The sequence below is a fragment of the Macrobrachium nipponense genome, chromosome 8 (assembly GCF_015104395.2).
Source record: "Macrobrachium nipponense isolate FS-2020 chromosome 8, ASM1510439v2, whole genome shotgun sequence".
NCBI classification, from domain to species: Eukaryota; Metazoa; Arthropoda; class Malacostraca; order Decapoda; family Palaemonidae; genus Macrobrachium; species Macrobrachium nipponense.
The window spans coordinates 4776757-4798815 of NC_087203.1; the positions used below are offsets into that span (position 1 = coordinate 4776757).

Sequence of the window (22059 nt, forward strand, 5' to 3'; positions counted from 1 at the left end):
CAGCTATTCCAGTTAAACTAAAGCATTTCAGTATTTGCCTGTCAAATAAAAAACATTTGTACTTTATTAATGTCTCGTATAGAATGCTGAACTTCATCATAATATTGGTTTTATTCCAGGCTCTAGAACAGAAAGTTTATAAGCTTCAAGAGGAGCTAACAGATCTTCATAGAAGGAAGGGTGAAAATGCCCAGCAACTGGTTGAGCTAAACCAGTGCCTTCAGGAACGTGATAAAACCCTCGCAGTTAAAGAAAATAAGTAAGTGTTTATTTATACTCATCATCTTAAGAACTGTAGATATTCTTTGTTTATGAAGGTACAGTAAACATTTATTCAAACTTTCTTATATTATTGTGATTTGGTATGGTTCATAATGTAAAATCTTCACAAATATGAATGGAGCTCCAGGGGACACCAAGTGTGCAGGGGCTGCTAAGTCATCTAGCGAGAGGGACCATGCCGGTAACTCACAGCCTGACCACCACAACAACCGCGACTGTGTCCACGCCTGGCTACGCTGCTCCGCCTCACCTGGTGTACACCCAGCACGTAGCCATGGTTACCCGACAGCTGCTGTGTAGGCGCTGCTGCCGGAGGTGAAGAGGTTTGCCTTGTCGCCGCCGCCTGGGTTAGCCGCTCTTGCTCCAGCCCCTGACTTCCGGTGTCCCAAGAGCCCTCCCTTGGACCTGCCTCCAGTACAGAGGATGCTGCTGCTTCCTGCCCCGCCTCCTGTTCCTGACCTGCCTGCCGCTCCAGTTCCAGTACCAGTTCCTGCCGCCATTGTTCCTGCCCGTGGTGTTGCTGCTCCCACCCCAGGTCCTTCCGGACAGGTGCAGTCGGGCCCTGTTACTTCGGCAACTGCCCCGGCTCCGTCCTGGATGGAAGACCTGATGGTGGTCCTGAGGAAGCTGACGAAGAAGAAGAAGAAGAGGAGGAAGGTGTCGTCGTCGTCTTCATCGTCTTCGTCGTCGTCTGCCGCCGCTTCCCCTTCATCTTCTAAGGCCCCACAGCCAAAGAAGAAGAAGGTTGCCTCCTCCCCCCCTAAGAAGGCTCGCCCTGAGACTTCTAAGGGTCCGTCCCACTGTGGTGGGACAGTTGGGACTTCCGCCGGTCCTCCTGTTCCTTCGGGAACGGGGGCCGTCTCTCCTTCCGCAAGGAAGAAGACGGGGACCATAGGAGCGCCGGCTAACACCAGTACCTCCTCGCTTGGCGCCAGAGGTTCTGCCTTGGCGCCAGGTACCGTCTCGGCCTCTCGCTCGCGTGAGGTACCGAGTGTATGGTCACCTGCGGGTGACCGTGCAGCCAAGACCCAGGCATCCGAGTCCGCTCGACACCAGGATCCAGGCACAGAGCAGAAGACTGGCGAAGTCGTCCAGGTGACTCCCACCAGACCAGCGATCGCTCTCGCGGCGATCCGCCGCTACCCAGGGTTGACACAACAGTCCCAGACCGGTTTCGGGCTGAGGCGAGGAAGCGGTCCCCTTGGTCGCCTGGACCAGCCTTGCTGGTCCAAGCGGCGTGATGCGCCGTGAGGACAGGCCTCGCTCCCACCGCGACAGTGGACTCTGCCGGTCCCCTGACCGCCGCTCCTACCGGGACCGGGCGGAGAGGGGGACCAGCAGCAGCTCTCCTGACGCTCGGGACCATCGCCGTTGTTCTCGGTCCAGCCGCTCTCCCCGTGAGAACCGCTCGACCAGGCCTGCAGCTCCGCCTGCAGCCCCCCCCAGCATACCGATTCTGCAGGTGGGTGAGGGAGGATCGTCAGGTCCACCTCTCCTATCCCTTCAATCTCCTTGGGTTACACCGGGAAGAGCGAGGCGACCAGGAGTGATCGCGAGGGGCGCACTCCTCGCGATCCCGCCACAGCACCCTACAAACCTGGCACGGTCCTAGGACCGACCAGATCGTACGCGCAAGTGGCAGGAGGAGACCATGAGGGGTCTGTTGCGGTTCCTCCTGTGGAAGGAGGAGGGTCTTGGGAGGCTTTCTCGCTGGAGGGGCTTGACAGCCCTTCTCCGCGGGACGCGTTCACTCCTGAGCCGCTCCCCCCCTCCGAGCCTACATCGGGTTTGGAGTCGTTCTGGGGACCCAAAAAGGAACCCAGGACGACGGTGGGTCTGCCGCGATCAGCCTTGGCTGACAGTGGACGCTCTTATCTCCAGACAGGAGGGTTCGCTTCAGTCCGGCAGGTAGACCAAGCTCCTTCCCCCACCTCTACTGCGACAGAGGCTCTTCTACGTGCCTTCGGAGGACCCTCTGCCACCCAAACAGGTTAACCCAGAATTAGCTAGGCTAAGTCCGGGGGTGTGTCTGCAGCAGCTCCTGTCGGAGAACCTCTGGTTCTCGCAGCAAGAGGCACTTGCCTTGGAATCTACCACTATGGCAGCATTCCAAGCGGTCTCATGGCTAGACGTGTGGTCCCTCATGGTGTCTATAGCCGCGGCCTCCTCGGGAAACATCACTCCTGAAGGGGACCCGGCTTTCGTGAGACTGTGCCAGTCTGGAGGTAGGGCCATCTCCTACCTGGCCCACCAGATGGCTAACCTGTGGGCCAACCTGGTGCTGAGGCGTAGGGAGGCTGTCCTCACCCGAGTCACCAGGGCGGCTGGGCAAGAGGCGGCCTTGGGTCTTCGCAACGGACCGGTGCGGAGTTCCTCCTCTTTCTTCCTCGGAGAGATGGTGGACGCTGCGGTGGAACAACGGCGACTGACGAGAGTGACCGTTTAGTCCACCAGGCAGTTTCGAAGGTGGCTGGGCAACCTCAAACGACTGTAGCTAAGCCCAAGAGTTTAGCTAGTGCTTCCTCTGCGGCTAAGACGATTGCCTCATTGAAGCCGAGAGGAAAGACTCTGCCTTCGACTTCTTTGGTAAGGAGTGACTGTAACCAGCCCTCCTCCCAGGCCTCCTTCTCTCGAGAAGGAACTGGGAAGAAGTCGAAGAGAGGAGGGAAACGCTAGGGATGGCGTTCCCCCCTCACCTGCTGCTGAAAGTGGGGGGATGCCTGGCGAGCCATTGGGCAACATGGCAGCGCTTCGGACCAGAGACCTGGATAGTGAACGTCCTTCGGGAGGGATATTTACTACCCTTTGAGTCTTGGCCACCCCTCACCTCCAACCCGGTCCATCAGCAGACGTACGTTCCTGGTTCGGCCAAGGACGTGGCGCTTCGGCAGGAAGTTTATGGGGTATCCTGCCACTGATTAGAATGCGATAGGCCAGCATCGTGCTGACACCAAAGACAGACTGGTGCGCCAGGCCGTGCCTTAAGTCAGAGTCTCATCCTTGGAGACATCCGGCTCCTCCTCCTCCCCCTGTCCAGCAGTAGTCAAGAAGACTGTCGCTTGGTAGGCCATCGAGGAATTCGAGTTCGGCAGGGCCTTCCCGTTTGACTCACCCTTGGTCAGAGGATCAACATCCCTTTCGTTCCCGTTCCTTTAGGCCAAGATGGGGCCCAAGGGGCAGAGATATGGGGCCCTTGGTAGGTTAGCCGCCTTTCCTGGGACCAGGGGGTTGCCTAGCAAGCCATTGGGCCAAGTGGCACAGTTGTGTCGGGTGGGGTACGTACTGCCATTCAATTTCTCTCCCCCTCTGTCGGACAAGCCGCAGCTCTCGTAGCATATCCTCCAGATTCTCTGAGGTTCTTGGCTTTTCGGGAGGAGGTACAGAAGATGCTGGACAAATTGCGATAGGGGAAGTGATGCGCCCGCCTCCATTTTACAGTCACATTTTCTTGGTGCTGAAGGCTTCAGGAGGATGGAGACCTGTGATCAACTTCTCCACCTTGAATCACTTCATCAGGAAGCCACGATTCAAGATGGAGATCCCGTGTTCGGTGCTGGCAGCTGTGAGGGAAGACGACTTCATGCTGTTGATACACTTAAGGGGCACATACTTCCAAACATCTGACATCCAGGAAATTCCTTCGGTTCTCTCTTGGGAACAATGTCTTCGAGTTCAAAGTCCTGTGCTTCGAATTGCCAACAGCCCCTCAAGTGTTCACAAGGGTCTTCTCTCGTGTCAAGTTGGACCCATGCTCGGGATCTGTTTGCTGAACTACCTCGACAGTTACTTGGTCTTGGCAGTTCCAGGTCAAAGCTGCTGTAGGACAAAGATCGTCTACTTCGGGTCTGTCTGGAACTGAGCATTGTGATCAACCAGGAATATCGTACCTCATACCCAGTTTAGAGATTCTCTGCTTGGGCATGGTCATCGATACGGCGGTGGAAAAAGTTTTCCCGTTGGACTAGAGATTGGAGAAGTTGCAGGTGGGGGAGCGCAGCTTCCTGTCGGAACCACTTTAGTCAGCTCATCAGTGGCAGGTTCTTCTAGGAGTGTTGTCATCCCTGAAGAGGCTGGTCCCTCATGGGCGTCTTCTTCTTCGGTCTCTGTAATGAAGACTGGTGGAATTCTGGTCCCCTGGCGGGAGACTCACTCCTGTTAATGTTCCCTCGTTCTCTGGAAGTAAGAGAAGACCTTCGTTGGTGGTTGGACGACCAGAATCCTTTGAAGGGTTTCCCTCTGCATTCTCTTCCACCAGACTTCCTTCTGTTCTCAGTCACCTCCCTCACAGGTTGGGCAGCCTTATGTAGGCGACCTCATCGCTTCAGGCATTTGGAGGACAAGCAGCAACATATCAATGCCTTGGAGTTGAAGGTAGCCTTCCTGTGTCTAAGAAATTTTGGGAGAAGGTAGGATGTCATTCTGTCGTTCTCAAGTCGAACAACACCATGGTGGTAACCTATGTGAACAGAGACGCCTGGTTTCTTGTCAACTTCACGCCTTGACCGTCAAGGTTCACCAGTGGGCGGTCAGCAGTTCGGAAGAGCTCTCAGCCAGGTATATCCCTGGCTAACTGAATGTAGTCTCAGTTAAACTCAGTCATCGGGATCAGATCCTAACACTGAATGGTTGTTTCATCAAGTGGTAGAAGACAAGCTTTTCCAGGTTTTGGGTAGACCGATGTTAAACCTTTTTGCGACTTGCTTCAACAAGAAGCTGGAGATTTTCTGTCAATGGTTCCAGATCCTTTAGCATTGGCGGAGGAAGCATTCCAACATCCTTGGGATAACATGGAGGTATATGCCTTCCCTCCATTTTGTTTGATCTGTCAAGTTCTGAACAGGCTAATGAGTTCACAAAGTCTCTGGATGACTTTGGTAGCCCCTCTATGGCCTCAAGCGGAGTGGTTCCCAGATCTGCTGTAGTTATTGTCAGAGGTTCTAAAGGAGATGTCCCCCTTGGCAACACCTCCGGTGTCAGCTCCATGCGGAAGTGTTCCACCAGTCATTAGAATCCCTGTCTTTTTTTGGTTGGAGACTTTCAAGTTTCTCCTCCGAGCGAAAGGCTTTTCTCAGAGGACGGCAGGGCATATGTCCAACAGTCTCAGAGAGTCGACCTCCACGGTTTCCGTGTTGTAACAGGGTTTTTCTCCACTCGCAACCTCTATTCAACGAATAACAGACTCTTAACCTTCCTCAGAGACGAGAAACGTTCGTCCTTTTCTGCCGTTAGAGGCTACAGTGCGGCCCCAATTCTGATGTTACGCTTTAAAGGTATCGACATCTCCTCTTCCTGGTAACCTTCCTTGCTAGTTAAGGGGTTTGAGCAGTCGTTCTCTTAGAGAGCTCAAGCCTCAGAAGTGGGATGTTTCCTCGGTTCTCAAGTGCTTCACTAAGGGTCCATATGAGCCCTTGTGTCACTCAGCTGACAGAAACTTGACGCTCAAGGCAGTTTTCCTTCTGGCCTTGGCATCTTCCGAGAGGGTAGGAGAGCTCCGCGATCTGAGCTATGACGTGAAGTATGCCAGGGGTTGGGGGTTGTTGTCCTTCGAATTTGTCCCGGATTCCGTGGCCAAGACCCAAAATCCCTCTGTGCGCAATTACAAGCTCACTTCATTTTCCATTCCATCACTGAATGACTGTGGGTGGTAACGCTCAAGAGCGTTTGTTGTGCCCTGTCTGGGCCCTGCGTTGCTATCTTAAAAGGACTCGACACCTTGGACCAGGCTGCCGGAGACTTTTTGTTAACACAGGCCGTACAAGAAAGAGGTGTCTAGGAATACTATCTCTTTTGGATAAGGGAAGCCATCAGACAGGCATACTTGTCTCTTGATTCCACCACCACGTCTGAGTAGGCTAGAGCGCATGGCGTTAGGGGTACCGGTACCTCTCTGGCTTTCAATAAGAACTTGGGTGTGATTATGCCAGTCCACGTTCGCCTCTTTCTATCTTAAAGATGTTGCCCACAGATCTGCGGATGCGTTTTCCTTTGGTCCTGTGGTGGCTGCCCAACAGGTTGTCTACTCATAGTTGCCCCTAACAGGGCACTTTTGTATCTTTCCTAAGATGATTGTGTGGATGAGAGAATGAGGGAGTTGGCTGGTCTCCTTCTTTCTCTTGTACCTTTCCTTCTTCCTTCGGGCAGGTTAAGGAATAGACGCGTCATTCGCTTGACTGGTCTAATACAATGAGTAAGGTAGTCATGCTGATAGTCTGGTCACTTATTATGCAAATGTCAAACCCTCTATTCGGTAGCATATGCTCCACTCCTAGGCAAGGAGGAGTTGAGAGTAGCGCAAACCATGGTGTGTTGGTTTGCTATTAGACAGTCAAAGTTTCTCTTTGGTTCCCTTTGCAATGATTCTCCCATATATCATTGTACATCTCTCAGGGTCTGAGTGGTTAGATACCAATTTATCTAGCTTCTCAATGGGCTTCAGTCCCCCTCCAGAAGTCATTTCTTTTGGAAGCTGGACTGGTGGGTAGGCCCCCAGCCAGTCTAGGATGTCTTGTACCTCCCTCCAAGTATGAGTCTACCCTATTGTTAAGACTGAAGGTTTGTTTGTGTATGAACAAATGACAAATTTTCTAAGACAATTTGTATTTTTCTTAGCTACAAATCTGAGGTCTTAACATTATACTGCCTGCCTCTATGCCATATATCACAAGATTCCTTGCTTTCATCTGTTTTTTAACCGGATCCAGCTAGGCACTAGAAATTGTCCTATTGTTAAGACCTCAGGTTTGTAGCTATGAAAAATACAAATTGTCTTAAGAAATTTGTCATTTTAATATGGAGTACATATCAAGTACACCTCTTGTTTGTAGTAGTATGTAATGTGGGCAAATGGCTGGTACCCCTTGTGAGTAGTTGTACTCTCTCTCTCTCTCTCTCTCTCTCTCTCTCGTCTTCTCTTCTCTTCTCCTCTCTCCTCTCTCTCGCCTCTCTCTCTCTCTCTCTCTCTCTCTCTCTCTCTCTCTCTCTCTCTCTCTCTCTCTCTGTATAATAAAAGGTGTTTTGTGATCTCATCATTCTCGAATTTCAAGTACATCTTATTACTGGTATACTGGTAGCAGATGGCTTGTGCCCCTTGCGAAGAGTGGTCACATTCACTGATGCCTTGTGTGGAACTTTCCATTTCTTCATCCTCAACCAACTAATGGAGTGCAGTGTGTACACACACCAGTATACATATAAAGGCAGTCCCCGGGTTTCATCAGGTTTGGGTTACTTTGTTCTGGACTTAAGGAACTATTAACCCCGATGTTTCTGTGCCGTAAGTAGATTTATGGCATCGTCACCCAAACATACTGTTCTGTTAACAGCCCTATAAGTGCTATTTATTCCCATTACAATTATGATGTTTCCTGTTATGGCAAATTTCAGCTTATCGCACGTCACTGGGGACGGAACCGCCCCTGTAAACCAGGAACTGCTTGTATTAATTTTAAATAGAGTTTTTAGTAAAAATATTCCCAGCAGTTTCACATTTGGGGGTTCTTTGGTTTAGATATGTCAGTGATATTTTGTGTTTGGCCTATATTAGTAATTTTTAACAACTTTTTGAACAGTTTAGATAATTTAGTATGTACACTCTGTTAAATTCATGATTGAAATTGACAGTAATTATATATTATTATGGTTAGGATAGACACTTTGGAATTTCATATAAGTAACTTACCAAGGACAGTGATACCTCAATCTTGCTCGATTCATGTCGCACAAATTCACAATAGAGCAAACTTTTCATGGGAACCTAACTAATTACTATCATAGGCGAATTCTTCAGACATGCAAACGGAAGATTTTTTATAGGTTTTCAAGCTTTTATATGTAAATTAATTAACATTTAATAATAAAAATAATGATTCTCTCTCTCTCTCTCTCTCTCTCTCTCTCTCTCTCTCTTCTCTCTCTCAGCTCTCTCATCTCTCTCTCTCTCTCTCTCTCTCTCAATAAAGGGATTTTGACGAAGGAAAAGTCTATTTCTGGGCAAGGGCCCGTGTCGCCCAGTGAAATATCCTTTTAGTTCATATTTCTAAGGTAAATATTGCTAACATTACCAGAGAAAAACTAAAATGGGAGGTCAGAGTATTCTGACTCGCTCACCCTATATAAAGAGGGTGTCGGTATGGTTCTGAGGCGAGTGAAACCACTACCACGGGCCTCTTGTCATTTAGATCTCTCCTTCACAAAATCCTCCTGCTAGAGAGAGCTGATACACAGCCCACACCAGTAACTACTACTACCAGCGCTCCCACGCCAACACGAGCGCCTCTAGCGGCCATCCTTGAAGTTAGAAGACCAAGCTTGGGACCAAGGGTGGGTGTGAAAAAAACGGGGGGATTTCACTGGGTGACACGGGCCCTTGCCCAGAAATAGATTTTTCCTTCGTCAAAATCCCTTTTCTGGGCTCAGCTCGTGTCGCTTCGTGAAATAGTACCAGAGAAATGGCCACAAGCTTGAGGAAATTCAAAATGCTATAAGGTACTAAGAAAAAATCAAATATATTAGAGGATTATAATCTAGAGTAATAATTACAGAAGTTATCGTATATGTACTTAAAATAACTTATAGTAACTTATATTAGACTTATAATAAATTACAGGAGTCTAAAACTAAACTTATGCTAACTTACGATAACTTAAAACTAGACAATGATGGATTATATACAGATGTGAGTAATCCTAGCATAAAAATAAGGAAAAAATCACGATATAGGCTTTTTAGGCAGCTAAGGCTCAAAACAGGGTAGAACCTGGTGGCAGGATTACAGGAAGGATGTTAGTGAGACAGGTAGAAAGGAGATCTGGATCTACGACTAAACTACTTAGACAGTGTCAGGGGAAACTGTGTTTCCCGCTGCCACTGCTGGAAATTTAAGAGATTCTAAGGATTTCAGGTAGTGGCGCCTGAATACTGTCGGCGACTTCCAGCCTGTGTTCTTTTTCAGGTTATCAAAATTCATGTGTTGGAAATAATTGATTGAGGTGGCTACTGCCCTAATGTCGTGGACTTTGGGGAACGAATCAGGGTTGGCTTGTTTAATAAAGTACAAGATCTGTTGTCTAATTCCCCTTGAGGAAATAGTGCCACCTTTTTCCCTCATGAATAGGGGGCCTGAGGATCTCGTAGATGTTCTAGAAAGATGGGCTCGTAAGGTCGTCACTGGACATAGAGAAGGGTCTTGAGGAAGAGGGAGGATCTTCCAAGGGGCCCACCTCATTAAAGGATCCTCGTTTTTGGCCAAAAGTTTTCGATCTGGGGAGAGGAGAACTTCTCCTGATGGAAGAAATTCGATATGACCTGAGTCTCTAGAAAGGGCCGACAGTTCAGATACTCTGGCTCCTGAAGCCAGACTTAAAAGAAATAATGTTTTCCTTAGGAGTGGTATATAGCTACATGAATCGTTATCAGTATCTGAAGCCAGTTTGAGAACATCATTTAAGAACCATGAAACTGAGCTAGGTCTCTCTGATGGTCTGAGCCTAGCACAAGCTCTAGGAATAGACGAGAAATAAGAGTCTGTTAAGTCTATTTTAAAGCCAAATTGAAAAATTTTCTTTAGAGCTGACTTATTGGTAGTAATAGTACTGGCTGCTAAACCTTTTTCAAATAAGGATCTGAAGAAGGAGATAGCCAGGTTAGTAGTCATGGTTCGAGATTCTGTTTCCTTCAGGAAATTGGCTAGTTTTTTAACAGCTGCGTCACACTGACGTATGGTTAATTCTCTTTTATTCGATTCTAAGAAAAGGATATTTTGAGGATCAATGTTTGCATCTCTTTTAGCCGCGAACTTCATCAAGTCCATAAAGTTAGGGTTTTGAGAATTCCTGAGGAAGCAAACACAGTCTTTATTTGTACTGGTTGAGATAGCTTGGGATTGGGAATCCGTTGAGGTTGGAGACCCAATTCCAGAAGTAGTGGAAACCAGTTGCTCTTGGGCCAATCTGGGGCTACTAGAGCGACTTGTCCCTTGAAAGTCCTGAGTTTGTTCAAAACTTTCAACAGAAGATTCACTGGAGGAAAGATGTACACTTTCTTCCACTGATTCCAATCTATGGCCATGGCGTCTGTGGCATAAGCCAGAGGGTCCAGGTTGGGAGCCACATAGCACGGGAGCTTGTGGTTCGATTGTGATGCGAAAAGATCCACCTGGAGGCCTGGGACCTTTTGGCATATCCACTGGAATGAACGCCTGTCCAGAGACCACTCCGATTCTAGAGGAACTGAACGAGACAGGGTGTCTGCTATCACGTTCCTTACTTCTGCCAGGTGAGTGGAGGATAGGTGCCATTTGTACTTGGCTGCTAGTGAGAATATGGCTATCATGACATGGTTCACATGACTTGATTTGGATTCTCCTCTGTTGATGCAGTGTACTACTACTGCACTGTCCAATACCAGTTTGATGTGAGATTTCTTGGCTGGTAGAAGCCTCTTCAATGTGAGGAACACTGCCATAGCTTCTAATACATTGATGTGAAGTTGGCAGAACTGAGGAGACCAAGTCCCTTGTACTTTTTTGAACTGAGAGTATCCTCCCCAACCGCTTAGAGAAGCGTCCGTGTGGATAACCACCGGAGGGGGGAATTGAAGAGGAATCGACTTGGATAGATTCTTGGCCTCCGCCCAGGGGCGGAGTCGCTTGCGGAGAATCGGCGGGATGGCTGACAACCTGTCCCGAGACTTGTTGTTTGCTCTCAAGCGCCAGACCCGGTTTATGTCTTTCAACTTTGCCTTCAGTAGAATGTCTGTCACTGAGGCGAACTGGAGAGAACCTAGGATTCTTTCCTGGTTTCTCCTTGATGTTTGCTTGCATTTGAGGAATTGTCTTGTTGCTTTGGCTATTTCTTTCCTTTTGGCCAGTGGAATTGATAGAGTATGGGAGCTTAAATCCCATTGAATGCCGAGCCATTGAAAGCGGGAGTCCGGCGTTAGCCTGGACTTGGTCTTGTTTATTTGGAACCCCAGATGTTCCAGAAACTGTATTACTTTGACCGTTGCTTTGCGGCATTCTTCGACGGTTGTTGCCCAAACAAGCCAATCGTCCAGATACGCTACTACTATTATCCCCTGAGACCTTAGTTGCTGAACTACTGACTACGCCAGTTTCGTGAATACCCTGGGGGCCACATTCAACCCGAAGGGCATTACTTTGAAGGAGAATGCCTGGTTCCCTAATCTGAAGCCTAGGTACGGGCAGAAGTGTCTGGCTACTGGGACATGATAGTATGCATCTGTAAGATCTGAACCACAAATAGTCACATTCCACTGTATTTTCTTTGTGAAATTTTTGTAGTAAAATATCAATACATTCAGAGAGAGAGAGAGAGAGAGAGAGAGACTATTTGTGCAATATCCTATTGGTAGTGTGGGTAGTGTATCATATTGCAATATTCAATTGTACTATGAACATATGTTTAATAAAGCATAATCATATGTTCAGCTTTTCTTGTTTTGAAGTGCCATAACAACATTCCCATTTTTGCTTTGCATTTTGCCAGTAGAATTGCTATTTGATCATTGCATAACATGTTCCTATTCAACATCACACCAAGGTCATAAACTGCTTCCTTATTAGTGATTGTCTCATTATTAGGTTCCCTGTATGCATATAGCTTTCATTCTTTATCTCCATAATTTATTGATTCAAGTTTATCAGAGTTAAATACCATCCTATTTACCTCTGCCCATTCATATACTTTGTCAAGGTCTCTTTGTAGCAAGTTCCTATCTTCATCACAAGAAATTTCTCTACTTATTCTTGTGTCATTGGCGAAACTACTCGCTACCGAGTCCTTAAGGGGGCCGGCCGGAACCCCTATATATGGTGGTATAGGGCGAAAAATGCAAAGTCATGAAAAAATTCATGGAGCTTCATATGGCAATTGAGAATACGTATACGAAATATTTCGTCAAAATTCCTCTCACTTTCGTAGTTACAGGGTAATTAGTAAACATAACTCAATAAGCCTAAAACATTCATCCGTACAAGAAAATGTAATATTTCTTCTGTTATCGTAAATTTTGATAATTATTGGCAAAGAAATTGTGAGAAATGGCATCTGTAGAGATTCCGTGGCTCGCAGAAGCGAGTATCTGATTGTCTGGTTCAACCATGAATCAGTAGGAACACAGGCTTCAAGTAGACTACACGTTCGAGTTTCACCTCGTGATATTCGCTTGCTTTTACGTATGTTTATGTATGTTTCAGCAAGAAGTTCATCATGCCAATAAGGAAAAGACAAGGAAAACATCTCGCTAACATACAGACGAAGAAAATCGCTCAAGTATTATTACAGAACATCGTAATATACGCGTAGTTAGTGAAGAGAAAGGGGAGGGTTGCTTAGTAACGCCCCCTTCTTGCCTGACAGCACACGTCACACTGTGCCCAAGGCTACAATTTTTGAGCAAAGAGATCTTCATTTATGATAAATAACATAGTTTTGGTTTTTTAATACCCAAAATGGAATATGAAATTCATAATAATCATGATTTATTAAATTGTCTTTGTAAAAAGAGAGTACACCTTCGAGTTTCACCTCTGACATTCTCTTGCATTTATGTTGGTTTATCTTTGTTTTGGCAAGAATGTCATCATGCTAAAGAGGAAAATACAAGGAAAACATCTCGCTAACATACAGAAGAAAATTCGCTGTAATAAACCGAGTTAGTGAAGGGGAGAGAGGGGGTTACGCAGGAAGGAGTGCCCCATCTTGCCTCAAGCAGTGCCCCAGGCTACGATATATGAGCAAAGGGATCATCATTTATGATTATATTATGATAAATAAAATAGTTTTGGTTTATTAATACACAAAAAAGAAATATACATTCATAATAATCATTATTTATTAATATTGTCTTTATAGAAATACGAAGGAAAACTTTGAACGCCTGTATCTCAAAACTATACTTATTGACCTTCAAAATCTATCTCCTCACTTAGTTTAAAGCTATAACATTGGAATTTGGTATATAACTCAGAAAGACATTATAGAACAATCAAATAGAGCCCTTTTTTCCAATTTTTCTTTCGTTTTTTTTTTATAAATTTTTTTCTCGTGATTTATAGGGTTTATTTTTTACCATATTGAAAAATCCATATCTAGCAAAAAAAAAAAAGACTTTTAGAAAAAAAACTCTCCATTTGATTGGAGGTCTACATCAGGTCTATATATGGTAGTAATCCCAGGTATTAATATTAAATATCAAGGGAGGAGATAGAATTTGAAAAATGGTAATTTTCGGGATAAATTGCCCTGCCTTCACAAAACCGAAGGTCAGAGGCGAAAATCATATGCGGTTTGGAGATGTCCCAAGTCACCTTATTAAGTGGTATGAATGTCAAAGTCCTGTCGTTAAAAAACGGCATTAGCCGACCGGCCCCCTTAAGATTACGTACTGTTGATGTCTGCAGTCATAATAACAAACAGCAATGCAGCTAACACTGTACCTTGTGACACACCGGATATTACCTTAGTTTCATCTGATTTCTCATCGTTTGCAATAACTTATCTGTTTTCTGTTGTGTAAAAATTCTTTTATCCATCTTCCTACTTTGTCCACTATATTATGTTTTCTAATTTTCTTCGCTAATATATTATGGTCTACCTTGTCAAAAGCTTTTGCAAAGTCTGTTTCTTTTCCGTTTATCATATTTTTATTTCTGGGATTGACCTGTGTCGCCCAGTGAAATGTACCTATAGCATTCATTTCTAGGTATAAATAATTGCTAAATATACCAGAGAAAAAAGCCATATGGAATGCCAGAGTTATTACCTCTGGATCGATCACCCTCATTAGGTGTCGTTATAGCAACAGGGGCGATTGGAAGCCACTTATCACAGTTACTTTACTCAATATCTTTCTCCTCTCTCAAAAACCCCCACCAGAGAGGTGCCGTTACAACGACCACCTTCCACTCGTCACCTCTACCTCTGCCAAGAAACGTCATTCCTTCATAGCACTCACTACGCGAACGACTTGTTTTTTCGCTTGCGATCTTTTCGTTATTTTGGATTAATTCTTGCGATTAATATGTCTTCTGATCGTCAAGAAGCATCTTCATCTAAGTTGAGTATAATTTTATTGACTTTGAATGCGGTTAGACAACGATTTGTCCTTGTTTATGAGTTGTTAGTTGAAATGTTTACATGTTACGTATGTAATAGGAACCCTCATCCAGGGAACCGGCATGTTTACATTAGTACTGTGTTTCTCAGTCTTCACAAATTATAATTTTTACGATGATTATCTTAAATTCACCACTATTGCACATCACAGTAAGCGCTACTGTTGTCGTGAATTTTACCTTTTTGCTCCTGTTGGGTATCGATAGGCTTATGTATTACGGCTTAACTTTTACTATTTTGGCCTTATTAGAGGGTTTCCCTCGTTAGTCATCGTCCTTCATGAGCGATTTGGTTCCTTCACGGAAGTGTTATTTCATTTAATGCGTGAGCAGTGTGTTGGAAGCGAACCAGGCTAGCTAGCCTAGCACTTCGCCAGTTTTTATTTTGGAGGTAAAGGAAGCCCTCTTCCATCCGATATGCTCATGCAAGTTGTGTATGTGGTAAATTTTTGGTATTATCTTGTTTTAGTATTATATTGGTGTATTAATTTTATTATGATGAGGTTAGTTTGGAAGTCCGATACGATTTACCAACCCTAGCCTACCTGACCAGATCGATGAGATTTTGGAGGGTAGGCTAGGTGGTTGAGAGTGCTACTCGCTACCCATAGTTGGTACTAGTCCTGTCTACCTGACCAGACCGATATTCGGTTTTGGAGGGTGTTCCATCACTAGAGAGTTCCTCTCTGTTTACGTAAATGTAGGTGCTAGACCTGCCTAACCTGACCAGGTCGACATGCTCGATTTTGGAGGGTTAGATTAGGCTCTAGAGTTTCCTCTTTTGTAACGTACTAGTATGTGCTGTCCTAGCCTACCTGACCAGATCGGTGTATCCGATTGTGGAAGGTTAGGCTAGGCTCACAGATGGGCTTGCTCCCTTTTTTGTTGGTACTTCCAATACTGCTTTATCAATAAAATTTTGTAGTATAGCCTTGGCTGTTTCCTCCTTTAGGGTGTCAGTTGGCATGCCGCCTTCTATCCCTTTAGTTGTAGGTTACTTCACGGCTTCTCGGAGGGTGTTAATCACCTGCCCGGTTGCTGATGCCAGGCAATTACTAGTCTTCCTTTCTCCTCCGAGCTTTTCCCTTCCGTTCCGGACTCGTTCCAGTGGTACTTAGTTTAGCTCGCTGACCTAGTAATCCTACCAATGAACAGCAGCTGGAGCGTCTAGTACCATTTCGGGGGATTAGTCAGAGGAGATTAAGGATTAGTAGATTACGTAATCTCTGTTGGTATATCTCCGAGCCTCTGTTTATTCTGGTTGGGTATGGTTTACCATCACTTCCGCCAGTATTTTATACGTCGGAACACTACATACCACTGTTCCGCCGCTCGGTATTCCGTATTCTCTGTTTGTTATCACTGTTCCCCACTCCTGTGGAGGCTGACTAGGCTTAGGCAATGCGTTTCCAATCAACTTGGAATTGCTATCCTTCTCTGGTATGATTAGTTTCAGGCCTAGGTTTTACCTGGTTCCCTGTTCTGTTTGTATCAGGCCAACTCCGCCGGTCATAACTATTGCGATAACGAGATTATGGATTCCGGAGCAGGCAGAGACAATCAGAGCTTTTACATTATGTAAAATTATAATAGTTCATGTTTACCTTTAGTGAGTTTTAGTAGATGTAGCCTAAAATGTAAACATACCGCCGGATTTAACTCCGGCAAAACTATTTGAAGATATTCATGTATTATTCTAACTTACAGATGGTACGCTGTCAGGAGTTAGGATCCACAGCCGTCCTCCAACAACCGCGTGGTCATGAGGTCTGTCAATCTCATGCCAGTTGTGCTGTGCAGATTGAGAACCTTTTGGTATGGCACCCGGACGGCTGTGAAGTTTGCTACTCATTGTTTGAGTATGTGACTGATGAGTCGGTAGGTACCATTCCCATCTTGGTAATGTTCTCTATTTTTGTACGACATATCCATACATTTATATATATCTGAAATAGGACATGCTCCGCCACTAGAGGATCTGATTTCGTCCTCTCTTACAGACTCCTCTGGCGCTCAAAACCTCCTCGCTTACGACCCTAAGGACCTGGGTTGGAGGTTTTGGCAGGAATGTCGCTGCCAGATGCCCCTATGTACTGTCGGAGGAGCTTTGTTTGATACTGTATCCGAACGCAAGGACTTCTTCGGCAGTGGATAGGGAAGTGGCGGCCCCTATCATTGCCAAGATTCGGTTAGAGACCCAGGCCCCTCCGGAAGACCAAGACGTCTTGTGCAAGGAGGTGGCGGAAGAGGTGGCGGCCATCAATATCCTCCTGGAACCGATGACCGTCGACGTGCAGGAAGAAGGTAGGGAAGTAAGTGAGGCAGGTAGCTGTAGTTTTAGATCTGTTAAAAAGAAATCTTTTTCATTCAGTCCTACTCCGTCTTCTTCCTCTTCTTTCCAGGACTTCTCAAAGTCCAGGAACCTTGGGGACAGGTCTAGTTCCGTGATCCCTGAGGTAAAAACCTTGAAGAAGAAGAAGACTCTGCCTAGGACTAACAGTCCTATTCCGGCGAGTTCTGCCAGGTCGTCATTGGCTCCTACACCTATGACTCCCTCGGCTAAAGCTACTCCCCCGCATAAGGGGTCGAGAGCTAAGGTATCGAAAGCCAGATCTACGGAGTCTGGCTTTAATCCTTATGCCTTCGCTAATCTTCTTATGGAGAAGATGGGCAGTATAGTAGACTTGAGGTTACAATCGATGTCTTCTCAGCTCGCTTCGAGCTTGGAGACATCGGGTCAGTCCATCCTGTCCCTGGCTCAGAGGCTACAGGTCCAGGAGAGCTTGCTAGCCGGACTTACACAGTCCGGAGGCACACAGCAGTCCTTCATTGTGCTGGACGCCCCTAAACTCCCCTGCCTTTTGAGAACAGCAACCCATGGCAGTTGGCTCTACATGCCCCCTTTTCGGATGGCATGCTGACAATTGAAGGCTGTGGAACCCGTCCCGTGGAAGACTACGAGTTCTTCCCGGCGGACCTCCAATTTCCCTTCCCAGGCTTCGCTCGGTTAGCTGAGGAAGCATTGGTCAGGGTAGACAGGGTCCCATAGGAAACAGTAATTTATCCTAGGGACCAGGCACAGTCGGCATGGGTCCGCACCCTTTCGGAATGGGAGTGCGTCAACACTAGACTGACGCCACACAAGGGCTGCTACACCATGTTCTTGGTGAGGGATAACATCCCAACCCCTTGTACGTCTAAGATCGCAGAGTTAATTCTGCAGGCTGGAATGGAAGAGAAACCGATGCCTCGGCTTCGAGAGACAGAACCTACCTCTCTGCTCTTTCCCGGAGATCTGGAGTGCTGGGTGGGCGCTCCAGAAACATTCACTGTGGGCAAACTCGATCCGGAGTGTGCTTCCACTCAATTTAGTGAGAAACTACCCAGAATCCCAGAGGCCATGGTAAAGGCAGAGTATGAAGCCAGGTGCAGACTGAGTAGGTCGATCAACTCTGTTACTACATCGGAGTTGACGACGTCTGTCTACTCTGAGGAACCCCTATTCCGGGTTTTTACAAAGTCACTCTTACAAACCTTTCAGAGTGATCTTTATGAATTTGTGGTTGCTAGGCGGAACTGTAGGAAGCATGTCCTTGCTGATGCTTCCATTAGACACGAGCCTAATAAGCTCATTAAAGTGGCAATCTGGGGTCCTAACCTTTTTCCTGAAGACGTAGTTAATAGCGTCATCAGTGAGGCTGCTAGGGCTAATCAGAACCTTCGTGTCCGCTGGGGTCTTCCTTTAAAAAGGAAGTTTTGTGAGACCTCCGGACAGCAGCCAAAAGGTAGGAAGAGGGTCAGGAAGTATCAGTCTTTCCAGGCTCCTCAGACACAGACGGTGATTCAGGCAGTCCCCGTCTCCCAAATTGGTCAACCTTCGACCTCTAAGGCACTACCACAGCAACAATTGGTGTTGCTGCAGAGTCAACCAACGCAACAGTCCTCGAGTTCGGCTGCTTTCGTGACGTTACACTAGTAGCGTACCTAGACGACTGGCTCATTTGGGCACCCAACAACAAAGAATGTCGCAGGGCAACAGCCAAAGTAATAAAATTTCTGGAGTATCTGGGATTCCAGATAAACAAGGAAAAGTCCCGTCTCATTCCGGCGTCTCGCTTTCAATGGTTAGGAATTCAGTGGGATCTAACAGCACACAAACTATCTCTTCCACCAACCAAGTGCAAAGAGATAGTGAAAGCTACGAGACAGTTTCTCAAGAACAGACGGGCGTCTCATCGTACCCAAGAAAGAGTACTAGGTTCTCTTCAGTTTGCTTCAATAACAAACCTTTTATTGAAAGCCAGACTGAAGGACATCAATCGGGTATGGCGGAGAAGAGCCAACTGCAGACTCGGGGACAAAATCTCTTTGATTCCGCTCATACTAAGGAAAAGACTTCGTCCATGGACGACAGTCAAGAGCCTTTCCAAATCAGTACTGTTCCAATTTCCCCCGCTGTCTCTAGTAGTCCACACGGACGCCTATCTGAGCAGATGGGGGGTGCTATTCTCAGTACAAGAAGGTTCAAGGAACATGGTCGGCAGTATTCCGCCAGTTCCATATCAACATCTTAGAAGCAATGGCCATTTTCCTGACCCTGAAACGACTAGCTCCGGCCAGGAATATTCATATCGGACTAGTCCTGGACAGTGCAGTGATAGTTCACTGCCTAAACAGAGAAGGTTCTAAGTCGAGTCACATAAATCATGTGATGATAGCAATCTTCTCGATAGCAATGAGACATCATTGGCACCTGTCAGCTACTCACCTGGCAGGAGTAAGGAATGTCATTGCAGATTCACTGTCCAGGACAACTCCGCTGAAATCAGAGTGGTCCTTAGACACAAAGTCATTCACTTGGGTTTGCCTACAAATACCGCCCTTCAGGTAGACTTGTTCGCCACAGAGTCCAACCACAAACTACCATGTAATGTGGCTCCCAATTTGGATCCTCTAGCTCACGCTGCAGATGCGATGTCCATAGACTGGAACAATTGGCAGAAGATTTACCTATTTCCGCCAATAAACCTTTTGATGAAAGTTCTACACAAACTCAGATCTTTCAAAGGGAGGATAGCTCTGGTAGCACCCAACTGGCCAAAGAGCAATTGGTTTCCTCTTTTACTAGAGTTGAAACTCCGTCCCAAACGGATCCCCAACCCAAAACTGACTCAAATAGTACAAACTCGGACTGTGTCAGCTTCCTCAAGAATTCTGAATGCCCTAACTTTATGGACTTCATGAAGTTTGCGGCACAGAAAGGTGCTAATATTGATCCACTAAACACATTATTTGTGGAATCAGACAAAAGAGAATCGACACTCCGGCAGTATGATTCGGCAGTGAGGAAGTTAGCCATCCTTCTAAAAGAATCAGATGTTCAGGCAGTGACCACGAATCTGTCAGTTTCATTTTTTAGAACTCTGTTCGAAAAAGGCTTAGCTGCTAGTACCATTGCTACGACTAAATCTGCCTTAAGGAAAATATTTCAGTATGGCTTTAATATTGACTTAACAGATTCGTACTTTTCATCTATCCCTAGAGCATGTGCTCGTCTGAGACCAGTAAACTGGCCTCATACGGTCTCCTGGTTTTTAAATGACGTACTCAAGTTAGCTTCAGATACTGACAATGAATCATGCTCAGGAAAACATTATTTTTACTGAGCCTGGCCTCAGGTGCCAGAATATCTGAACTGTCGTCTCTCTCTAGAGAACCTAATCATATTGATTTCCTCCCGTCAGGAGAAGTTCTGTTTTCTCCAGATCTGAAATTCTTAGCAAAGAATGAAGACCCTCAGAACAGGTGGTCTCCGTGGAAGATTGTCCCTCTTCCACAGGACCCATCATTATGTCCAGTTATTACATTGGAATCTTACCTTGACAGAACTTCTAACAAGTCTTCAGGTCCTCTTTTATTAGAGAGAATGGTGGAACCATTTCCTTGAAGGCCATCAGGCAGCAAATTCTTTATTTTATTAAACAAGCTAATCCGGATTGAGTTCCTCAGGTCCATGATATCCGAGCAGTGGCTGCCTCAGTTAATTATTTTCATCATATGAACTTTGATGATCTCAGAAAGTATACGGGATGGAAGTCTCCGACAGTATTTAAACGCCACTATCTAAAGTCGCTAGAGGCCCTTGAACATTCTGCAGTGGCTGCTGGGAACATTGTCTCCCCTGATACAGGCTAAAGATGTATTTTGTAATGTTCTATATTGTTAATTATCATTGATTTTGCCTTTAATTACCTTTTGGTACTCCCTCTTACCTACCTACCTCTCTTGTATTCCCTTCCTTTTTGCTTTTTTGTCACGGATTGGATTGCTTATGAACCCACTCCTGTGTTTGTACACAATTCATTAATTCATGTATTTTTATATTCATTACCTGTTCTTATTTTTCCTGGTGATGGTATGAACTGGTCATATTTGGTTATATGTTAAATTCTCATATTTTGTTTCCCCTAACTTGGTTAAGAAAAGTTTATTTTCTCCTTTTATAAAATTTTTTGTTTTGCTCTCAAATTTCCAAGCTTGTATTGCCAATTCTCTGTTACTATTTCACTGGGCGACACAGGTCAATCCCAGAAAAGGGATTTTGACAAAGGAAAAATCTATTTCTGGGTGAAGACCTGTGTTCCCAGTGAACCCATCCCTCTTTTTTTCCTTTCCCCACCCATTAGCTGGCTCAAGCTTGGGTGCATATTCAGGAATGACGTTTCTTGGCAGAGGTAGAGGTGACGAGCGGAAGGTGGTCGTTGTAACGGCACCTATCTGGTGGGGGTTTTTGAGAGAGGAGAAAGATATTGGGTAAAGTATCTGTGATAAGTGGCTTCCACTCGCCCCTGTTGCTATAACGACACCCAACGAGGGTGATCGATCCAGAGGTAATAACTCTGGCATTCCATATGGCTTTTTTCTCTGGTATATTTAGCAATTATTTATACCTAGAAATGAGTGCTATAGGTACATTTCACTGTGCGACACAGGTCTTCACTCAGAAAAAAACTTTTTTCAAAAATTCACCATAAATCAAAATATTGTGCTAGAGACTTCCTGTTTGTTGCAAAATGAAGGTAATTGATTGAATATTACTAGACTGTAAGTGTTGTAGCTTACAATTGCAGTTTTCGACCATGTCGTTTGAGTTATCCGAAGGTCGAATTTTTTCTATTTATCGTTATTTATATGAAAATATTTCAAAACTAATAAAAGCTACAACCATGGGTTGTTTTTTGTTGTATTCTACATTAAATCTCACACATTTTCATACATAAAACTTTATGTAACGGCTAATTTAAAATGGTGCAAACATTACGACAATCGGACGAAAAAATTTCAGATTTTTTCAGAAGAGTTACTGCGCGGACGTAAGGAAAAAGTTTTTTTCATAAATTCATAGAATGTAATAGTTTTAGCTTACAATTGCGTTTTTTGACCATTTCGGTTGAGTCAAAGTTGACCAAAGGTTTAAATTTTAGCACTTATCGTTATTTATATGAAAATATTTCAAAACTGATAAAAGCTACAACCATGGGTTGTTTTTGTTGTATTCTACATGAAATTGCGCACATTTTCATATATAAAACTTTATGTAACGGCTAATTTAAAATGGTGCAAATATTACGACACAATTGGAC

General features: G+C 45.4%; 1 protein-coding gene across 1 annotated transcript in view; it reads left to right on the forward strand.

The window, feature by feature from the left end:
• LOC135222596 (autophagy-related protein 16-like) overlaps nucleotides 1-22059 on the forward strand; it is a gene marked incomplete in the record, with an annotated part of 256503 nt that overhangs the window by 95703 nt on the left and 138741 nt on the right. Inside the window, 1 exon segment of the mRNA XM_064260686.1 lies at nucleotides 120-259. Within this exon segment, the coding sequence (XP_064116756.1) occupies nucleotides 120-259 (140 nt within the window).